At 39.8% G+C, this 10,377-nt stretch overlaps 1 protein-coding gene across 1 annotated transcript; it reads left to right on the top strand.

The window, feature by feature from the left end:
- On the top strand, window positions 1–6,246 carry LOC133127073 (nuclease EXOG, mitochondrial-like). The gene is made up of 6 exons (XM_061239695.1): window positions 1–314; window positions 764–910; window positions 1,114–1,253; window positions 1,382–1,458; window positions 1,764–1,878; window positions 5,437–6,246. The coding sequence occupies exons 1-6, from the start codon at window positions 188–190 to the stop codon at window positions 5,893–5,895; spliced, it is 1,065 nt and encodes a 354-aa protein (XP_061095679.1). The 5' UTR covers window positions 1–187; the 3' UTR covers window positions 5,896–6,246.
- Window positions 6,247–10,377: the final 4,131 nt, after the last annotated feature.

The raw sequence follows: 10,377 nt of genomic DNA, 5'->3' as shown, positions 1-10,377 counted from the left end.
ATTCTCAATGTGTTCAACTGGAGGACACTCTTGAGTAGTAAAGTAATTTGTTGACTGTTCATCCATGTGCATCCGTAGTCAGGGAATTAAAAGAAACTAAAACCATTTCGATCAATGTAACATAGTATAGTTTTGTGAAAATCAAGTAAAGTCGCATTTTCAATTGTGAAAGTGAGCAGTTTTCAAAATGAAAATAAATGTCAAATCGCTGCGTTTCTTTGGTGGGTTTGTTTTTGGAGCAGCTGCAAGCACGGCATCATGTGTTGCAGCCTTGAACATTTACAGGGAAGAGATTCTTCATCGGAAAGAAGAAGGTACGTTGAACTTGCTGCTGACAAGTGACAACACCAGACTTCTTGGTTTCCTATCGTGTTCGCTACCTAAATAGCAAGCTCGTTAGCTTTAGTTATGAAGTATGAATGAATTACATAATTGTAATTGCAACGCGACCGAGTTAATGTTACCCGAAACTAGATCGCACCCACCTGACTTCGAAATTCGTTTGCAAATAACGTTAGTTCAGCAGCAAACTTACAGTTCCCTACCTGTTATGTTCAAAAAGTTACATCCCGTACATTTACGGCGATCGTAAAATGCAAAGCTAGCTAACGTTGTCCTTGATGATAGTGCAGCCTGCTATCAGTGCGATTTTTAAATCTCTTTTTTTATGCCACGAATTTCATTGAGTACCAACTTGCAAGAGATAATGGGTGTCAGTAATTGCCACTATGTAAACTATTGCAACCACTACTATTTATTTTAGAACCATCGGTGGCACCTGAAGGGCGATATGGCTTCCCCTTGACGGGTGCCGATATAAGAGTTTATGCCAATCATTCGCTGTCATATGACCAGGCAAGAAGAACGCCGAGATGGGTGGCAGAGCACCTATCAAATGAAAAACTATTAGGTAAGTGAGGTTATTGAAATCGCGATGTTTACAACTGTCTAGATCTTATCATGGGTACGCCAGGGCTTGTACCTTAGCCACTAGACTACAGGCTGCCCCTGTATGTAGAATTAATCAGACTGCATCACAGTACAGAGTAAATCATGAATGAAAATGGGTATAATTAATTGAAGTACAAAAGGGATCACATCTTATTTTTTCAGGGAAGGCCGATCGAAAACATTGCAAGTTTAGGCCGGATCCCAATGTTCCTGTACTCTTCACCGCGCACAATGACGATTACCTCGGCAGTGGCTGGTCCAGAGGCCACATGGCCCCTGCAGCAGACAATAAATTCTCTGAGGTATCTCATCATGGTCTTCTCATGCCCTATGTGTAAATGCACCCCTTGACAATGTGAATTGTCAGAAATGACAATTAGTCAAGTTGTTGTCTTGATATTTGTCATTGAGACTTCATTTCTCTCAACAGCAAGCAATGGCAGAGACGTTTTACCTGTCAAACATAGTACCGCAGAACTATGAAAATAATGCTGGCTTCTGGAACAGGTAGGACCCAGAAAATGATTGTTAATTTACTATAGGCACACTTTTAACAGTGCAGTCTAATCCAAATAATAATTTTCCGAATCTTTGTTGCATTTATTTTTTGGGGAACACAGAGGGCTTTTTTGGGTTTGTTTTTTTGAACAAATTTGAGTTGTATTCTGTTTATTATGTCATAGTTAAAATGTATAATGTGTCTCCCACTCTTGTTGGAAGTGCATTTTTATAACAATACATTTTAATCTCAAGATGTGAGTAATACTTGTGCTTAATTTTTCTAATTTTAAATGTATGTTTTGTATTTTCAGATTTGAAATGTATTGTAGAGATTTGACAAAACGGTTTCAGGATGTATGGATCATTTCAGGGCCTCTTGTCCTGCCTGAAGTGGGCGCTAATGGGAAAAAAACCATCTCCTACCAGGTAAAAGATGTTGTATTGTGATTATCTTGTACGCAAAACCATTCACAAGTCAACCATAGATGTATTGGTTTGTCAGCTAGTAGTTAATATCCAGGATGACAGATCAGTTGACTGCAATTATTTGGAGTGAGATAAGCCAATTTAGAGGAAAATGGTAATAAATCATGCTTTTATGTTTTATTGGGGCTTAATTTTTGGTCTCATTTTTGCATTGAAATAATAGGGGTTTTCCAGCAAATTTGCATTAGATGGCGATATTCGCCCTGAAAGGGTATTGAACACCAGCGTGGGATTATAGGATTTGGCACACAGACATGCTCGGCATAAACTGAGGTCGATCGACTTTATTTACAGTGTCAGGAATTCTTCCTGCACAGGATCCTGTTTTATTTAGCAGTACCTTATGTGTTACGCTGAGCTTTTCATAGAATATTGTTTTATTATGCATTGATTTGATGTATACGGGCATTTTACAGTGTTACTCGAGGCAAAATCAGCAGTGATTGATGATGATGTGGAAATGTACTAAAATATACAAACATGTTTTTGAGGCAGTAGTATACTGTGTGTGTGTGTGTGTGTGTGTGTGTGTGGGGGTGAAAATTGTTGTATGTTTTTTGTCCTCACACATTCAGATAAATCTCTTCTCATTGTCGTATTGCTTCGTTTTATCATTTTCTCAGCCAATCTCATAAGCATGCGTTTCATTTTAAGAGCTTGCTATGGTAATACCTGTGCGGATAATAATATGCAGGCTGATTTGGAACTTCAGTAACATATTCTTTAATTCAGTGCATTTGCCCTACTTTGTGATAATGACAAAGAGAATGCAGTGCCACCTATTTCCTCCAGAGGGCGCTTTCGTTTCTCTTTTTTGGCTAAATAAATATGAACAGCATTACTATTACTTGTCATAAATATCCATCAGCTATGCCACTTTCATTCAGAGGCCTGGGACTTAACATGCCCCCCTTCCTTGTGCTTGATAATGTCTTTCACTGGGGTGCGCCAGTTCCTGTCACCTTTGAAGGATTCGGTTTTAGGGAACACCCCGGACACTCAAGCTGTTGCCTTGGCGAAGCTGGGCTCTTATTAATGAACAATGCGCCGCGGAGCGGTATCTCGGTCCTGCAGGTCCCATCAAACGCTGGACCCTTTGACTGCTTTATCGCGGTCAGACACGCAGTTCCATTATCCGCGGGGCTAAGTCTCCGCTCCTGAAGGAGGCCTATTTCTAAATCCAGATTATTGGCTAAAAAATTGTATGTGCAATTATATGTAATTTCTCAATGGTCGGAAAAGTTTGTTGTGCACCAGTGAATTAACACCAGTTTTGTTTGGTAATAGCTCTAGAACCAGGTTAATGAAGGGACTGTAATGCATGGCTACCTATACTTCAGTATACAGTATAAATAAGCAGTATGCTGTCCTGTGGTGTCATTTCAATTGATTCCACAAACATAACCATAACCATCTCCAGTGGCCTGCACAGTCCCCAGATCTCAATCCAATAGAGCACCTTTGGGATGAGGTCAGACGTGCGGCCTTAAAATCTGCACTGCATGTTCTATCGTGTCATCGCGGGCCAAAACTTTCCCAGCTCCTTCGAGATAAAAAAAAAAAACGATGTTGTTTGTTCCATCCTTGTGACGAGAACATGGGGCACGCCTAAATGGGGAGAGACAATGAAAAGAGAGTTTGGGGGGAAAAGGGGAAATTATTTTAGTCCTCGTGGAGGGATTTGACTGGCGGATGGGTGCTAAAGTGAGGGGGGAATCCAGCATCGATGACCTCCGGCCTGCTTCTGACCAGCTGACTGAGACAGCTGAGCACACAGGCCACTGTCAGTGGCGGATAAAAAAAATAAAAATAAAATAAAACTTTAATCCTGCCCTCCTGCTTTTCTCCCACACTGCCAATTACCCATATGCCCAGTCCCGCTCATGGCACGACACCTGACCAGATTCCTCCAATTGCACCGGAGGGCGTCATATCCCAGTGCAATAGGATACAAGCTGTAAAGCTTCTTCTTCTTTGGTCTTTTTGCAATGTTGTGCTGTTGTGCTGCACCACATGCTATAAGATGACACAAAGCTTTTTCCTCTCTCTCGCTTTGCCATTTACTTTTGTGCTGTGCTTCTAGTAGACCGCATTGGACTTGCTATGTGCTTCCAATTGTACCAATGTAATGATTACGTAATCACATTTCTGAAATGTTGGAAAAATTTACCAAGTGGATAATTTCACAAATTTCCCAGTGCTAGTAATCAGTAACTAACAGCCAAATGATCCTTGAATACAGCATAGAATTAACATAGCATATCTTTGGGCGTGCATAGATTAACATATAGCCTATTACAGTAACTGTCACAAATGAGGAAGGCTGACTTTGAAAACGTGCTCATTAGGTTTGGAAAAAATCTTTGTATTTTCTGAAAAATGGAAAAGCTGAGTGGGAAAATTAAGCAGACACATTTGATTATAAGTCTCCTATTTAATGCCATGTTTTTATACCCAGTGTTTTACTGCACAATAAAATGTTCGACTGTAGCGCATGGACAGTATTTATATTACTCATAACCATTATGAGATTGTCATGGCCTGTGCATATGGCTTCAACAATTACCAGAGAGGGATTCTGCCAGGCTCTGATGCAATAGCTCTCATGGCCTAGGACATTTCTAAAGCTGCTCGCCGAGCAATTAGTGCGTCAACTCATCTGGGAGCATGGAGCATGTCCTAACTGCCAACCCAACACACAGACACACAGACACACACACACACACACACACACACACACACACACACACACACACACACACACATACACGCACACGCTAAATCCCATTTCTCTTTTACTGTTGGGTCAAGTGCCAGCTCAATTCACACAGAAAACCACAAACCCACTTGAAATATAATTAGATGGTGTCAAGCAGGGCCATCTGGCTGGTGTTTCCCCACTATTTCCAAGTAAATCTCTTGTTTAATTTGTTATTAGCGTTAAAGGTATTTTGGCGTGTGTGTAAGCGCCCTTTCTCTCTGTCTTGGCCACTGAGATGGACTTTCTGTGTATTTGTTAATACATTAATATTGGGCATAATGTCAGAAGTGTTTTTGTTTATATATATATATATATATATATATATATATATATATATATAACATGCTTTATGAGTTTCTTTTTCTTTCTTTTTTCTTTTATTGCTTTACTTATTTTATTTTATGATATTCTAGTGCTATTGTAGATGGGTGTGATTTGTACTTTTCATAAATTAACTGGTTATTCCCTGAAATGTCGTCTTTTTCGCTTATAATTTGATGTTGCACCATGGTCAAGTGCATGCAAGACCTTTGCCTTTAACTCTTCTGAGCTCATGTCTCTTCATAAGACCTACAGATGGTGACAAATGCAGTTTGACACCCTCTTCTGATCGTCCTCTTTTAACATTTGGTATTTTCATTACAGTATAATCGATAAAATAAGCATAGATTTTTGTGTACTGCATTCAGATTCGTTTAACGGTCACTGGTTTAATAATACATTTGTCTCCTGGCTAGGTAATCGGGAAAGACGAAGTGGCGGTCCCCACTCACCTTTTTAAAGTCATCCTTGCCCAGAAGAAAGGGTTCCCTTCAGATACGCTGGCTTTAGGAGCCTTCATAGTGCCGAACCGGCCCATCGGGTTCGATCACCCCCTGACTGAGTTCCAGGTGAGCCTGACGGACCTGGAGAGGATGTCGGGGCTGACTTTCTTTCCGAAAGTGGACCGGACCCGTGTCCCCCTCAAGAACCTGTGCAACCTGGACTCCTGCAAGCTATTGAGCTTGAAGGACTTCAACCTCTACATCGCGACCCGCAAGGTCGGTGATGCCAGAAACGTTTACAAGCTGGATAAGGCAATGTCGGAGCTGAAGGAGGCTGGCATCACCCCTGACGAGTACCTGCTCAAACTCTACGCTGCGAAGAAGAACGAGTTGGCATCTAAAGAAGTTCCAGACCACAACAGAGGAGATTGATTTGAATTCTTTAGCTTCATTGACAGTTTTGGAATTCTTGTAGACAGTGGGTATAGCCGTACATTGTTGCCAACATTGCTGTTACTTTTTAGGTTTTCAGTGGTAGTGATAATGTTTTTAACATTTGGTTTCATGGTTTATTCTGTTAATTATTGCATTGCATTCATTTATGTTGAACGGGCTGGTTGCATATTTATCTTCAGCAACAGAAAAAATTACTGCATAATTCAGGGGGTAATACAATTTTAATCAACTTTTATATTACAGTAACATTGTTGTTTATGTTTTCAATTTTAGCTTTCATTTTGTGACATTTGAAATATTATAAACAAAGAAACTACTTAAGAAGTACTTAAGAAGACTTGTCCAATGATTTGAGGAGTAACGGTTTTTTGATTCTGACATCGTGGCTTTCTGTCATATCGGCCTGCAATTGGTATGAATGATTACTCAACTGCTGTCACCAAGTGCTCTACTTCCAGGATATATGGTTCATACATTCTCCTGAGGTAATGGTACACATCATAATTCCATATTTGTGCGGAATATGAACTGCGATGATGGAATCGAATGGTGAATCACAAATCCATTCTTATTTTCTGGGTTCTTTTCTGTGGTAAGAAAAATGTGTGGTTATTTGCCTCAGAACTGCTGATCACTGGATTCGTTTTTTGCCCCGTTCTCTGCAAAGTCTAGAGACTGTTGTGCATGAAAATCTCAGGAGATCAACAGTTTCTGAGATACTCAAACCACCCTGGCACCAACAATCATTCCATGGCTACTTAGATCAAATCTTTTCCCCATTCTGATGGTTGATGTGAACATTAACTAAAGCTCCTGACCCATATCTGCATGATTTGCAATATTAAGAAAAACGATCATGTTCCAGAGACATGACGCTCCTGTGAGCGATGCTGCCTTTTTGCACATGGGGAAAACCCAGATAATGCTCAGTGGTGTGAACAAGCTATGTGTGGTGGGTCAAAGTGCTTCTCAGCAGTCAGGATTAGCGGGAAAAGTGAAAGAAGAGGTGTATTTTGGTGAAAGGAGTCTGGAAAAAATAGTATTTTAGGATCATGTTAGTAGTTCTTGTAGTTTGCATATCAAAATGGCAAAAATGTAATTCATTACTGCATCCACAACACAATTTAGAATTTAGTCGAATCACCACTCCCCCATGTTACGACTCCCCAATGCTGTTAAAATATCAAAATAATGTTTATGCAGTGCTCCCATGCTGTACTGCATAATATAATTTAGAAAACCTGCAGGAACAGTTTTCACCCCATTCCACTCAGAGTCTCCCCATAAGTCGTTGTTGTACATAGACTCTGTAGCAAGCAGGCAGATTTTTAAAAACATACACCTCGTCTCAGTCACTAATTTCTGAAACGGGGATGTCCGGGTGAATCGGTTTCTGAAAGATTCAGAAATGTTTCTCAAGCTAAAACTACTGTGTTTTATATGTATTCTTCAGTATTCCCCTCTTGGTACATAGTTTGATTCTATTGTTCCATTGTCATGATGTTCCAAACCGTATGTTTTGGTAAACCTACTGTGTTGTTTTCCCTATGTCCCAGACTGCTTTTGTCTTGTTTCTCAGCTTTGTAATGGCATCCTTGACTTTCACTGACACAACCCTTGCTCTCTTGTTGACAAACGCCGGACTCCAAAGGCAAAGCAGACTCCAAAGGCAATCAAATAATTAAACATAGAATTAAGAGCTTTACAGCTTTACAGTACTTGCACTAAGGAAGTGATTGAATACCCCTTACTGAGCAGAAATGGCTGAGAAGCCAACTGTCTAATTACTTTTGGTCCCTTTAAATCGAAGACTATAACAAGATGTAATTCCTACTCGGATCACCTGATATGGATGTAAATACCCTGAAATTTCAGTCTACACTTTGAATTTGTATTCATTTATTCATTTCAAATTCAATGTGAGGAAGATCTAGACAGGATTGAAATGTCTTTCTTTCACAAAAAAAAAAATCACCAATTGAAGGTGTTTTGGAGTTCAAAAATGTGTGGGCTTTCTTTTGGTTATTATTCCCCTAAAATCATCACCACCTTTCACCCCACTAGCAATGGCTCTGTCTAGTGCTGCAGGTGGATGTGCCAATACAGCCTAATTTGGATATTCTTTCAACTGAAATATTTCAAGCACATTGATTTATTTTATTGAATGAGTTTTTCAGTTGTTTTTTGTAAATTGTAATGGAAAAATCAGACATTTAGATCTTATGGTTCACAAGAGCAAATACTATATTATTGTGATGCTTAGTTTTAGTAGAGTTAGAAGATTCATTACAGACAGTCAATGGGCAATTATTCCTGGCAAATGCTCACACTTTTTTTTATTTTGTATACTTCACTTGAAATAATGAAAGAAAAGTGTGATTATACGTAATAATATTAAAGCACAGAACACCTGTTGGACCCCCAGTGCTCTTACAAACCAAAACCCCTGTCCGTGTCCCTTTGAAATGTTCAGTTCTTCTGGATCTGCACATACACAACCCCGTATACTCCAAATGCATGAATGAAAAACGAAATGCATATCCTATCTTTTGCTTGATGAACTGAGGCAGACACTGTAATCTGTGGATTCAGGCCTTAAACCAGAGATGGGAATCCTGTTGGAGATGCTGAAGAGAGATTGGATTTCTGCTTCAGATCAATGGGATCAGAGTTCAGGGTCTTGTCATTTCCAGTGAATGCCCTCGTATAGTTCAATCTATTTATCTGGCTTTTATGGGGGAGTAAACTAATCAGGAGCCGTGCAGAATTCACTTCCTGACAACAGTCGCGTATAATTGCCTTTGACATTTAAAGTGCACTACAGGGTAAAACATGTACAGTTTAACCACTTGTCATATTAGGAAAAGTACTGACTCTGTTGATTGTCTATTCACTGTGTTATCGTTCAGCTGAGTAAACTGCATTTCCATTGCCGAGTTGTAGCACAATGCTTATTATTTCCAGATTAATTTGAGAAATGTGTTGTGTAAATATAAGCGGCAGCACTGTAAAGATGTGTTTGCTTCATATGTGCCAATGACAAAGCTTCACCCCCCACCGCCCACCCCCCCTACCTTCACTGCACCTTTCCATCTGTTCCTATGGACCAGGGGAATGAAAAAGGAGTACTCATAGAAAAGCTTCTGGAAGCATGCTAAATCCGTGCTGTAAAATGGCATATGTTGGGGATTAAAATTGCCCCCAACCCCCATCAAGTGTTTGCTGTGTTGCATGTTTGGTGATTTGCAATTTGTCCTTGTTCAAAGGTCAGTGCATATAGAAGCTAAGGGAGCTCCAGTAACCACATGCCAGCAGAGATAGACTATCATGGTTGGGTAAGGGAGGGGGAGGATCAGACTTTGTGTAGTCTACCATCTGCCTCTTGTGTAGGTTTTTGCTGCACCTCCCTAGACCATGATCCAAACACCTGGCCGCCTTCCTATTTTGTGATCTGAAGAAGTCAACCATGTGCCACTCTTTCAACTCGATACTGTATGAGCCTCTGAGTGTGAATTTCTGATAGTTCTCCATACATGTCCCTTATTGTAGGGCTATCCAAGTTGAAACATTGTGCATTGTGCAAAGCTAGTTTGTTGGTAGAAACATTATTAGTTTAGCATTGTTACTAAGTCTTAATCCATTTCATATCAAATATAAAGACCATAGGTTCCATTGCAGTGTAGCTACCATAGTTCTTGTATATTTAAGCAATAGCTCATGAAATTTGCTGTGATGGCTGTGATACAATTTCTATATACCACGTCCTCGAGTGAGTTACTGCTTTCATAAAACGGTTACCAAACAATAATATAATAATATAGATATTATAGACTCAATCCAATTAAAACCGTTTTCCATGAACAATTTCATTACAACAAAGTAGTTCCCCTGTTAGTTAATAGTGCCAGGTGGTTGCTATGCAACATTAGTGAACTCTAAGCTACCTTGAATGAGCAAACAAGAGTTTATGCATTTTTGATATTTATTTGTACGTTCCCATTGTGCAAGCACAGAAAAACTATCCAACATTAGTGGGAGCACGTTGCGTAGGTCTATAATTTAATATTTGAAGAAGCGCTGCTCTGCTTTCTCTGGTCCACCAAGTTTCGGTCACCCTAAAGCACTCGCACTTCTGCCTGCTTACGGACAAAAATCTCTCGCAAATCAAGATCCGCATTGACCAACTGGGCAACATTGTTGCAAGATGATTGACGTGCATCGGTTAGCATCTAATGGGTTTTCATTTTGACTCGAATGGCAGCTTCGCCGCGGAGTGATACTTGAAATGGAAGTGTAAACAAGCATTAGAACTCACAACCGTGGTATATAGACATTTTTATCACTGCTATTATCAGATTGCTAGATTTGTCCTTCCCGTTTTATAAAGAACAAGATTACGCCTACATATATCCTACGTATATACACTAAACTGCATTAATCATGATTGCTGTTTAAGTT

This window comes from Conger conger, chromosome 4, assembly GCF_963514075.1.
Source record: "Conger conger chromosome 4, fConCon1.1, whole genome shotgun sequence".
In the NCBI taxonomy this organism is placed as follows: domain Eukaryota; kingdom Metazoa; phylum Chordata; class Actinopteri; order Anguilliformes; family Congridae; genus Conger; species Conger conger.
The sequence above is the reverse complement of the archived record's forward strand: the minus strand, read 5'-3'. Positions and strand labels throughout refer to the sequence as shown.

What these genes read in the sequence shown, in the direction of transcription:
- LOC133127073 (XM_061239695.1), top strand. Translation starts at nt 188, where the DNA reads ATGAAAATAAATGTCAAATCGCTGCGTTTCTTTGGTGGGTTTGTTTTT. An exon ending in TCTTCATCGGAAAGAAGAAG is followed by an intron (nt 315 to 763) that starts GTACGTTGAACT and finishes TATTTATTTTAG; the next exon opens with AACCATCGGTGGCACCTGAA. An exon ending in ATCAAATGAAAAACTATTAG is followed by an intron (nt 911 to 1,113) that starts GTAAGTGAGGTT and finishes TTATTTTTTCAG; the next exon opens with GGAAGGCCGATCGAAAACAT.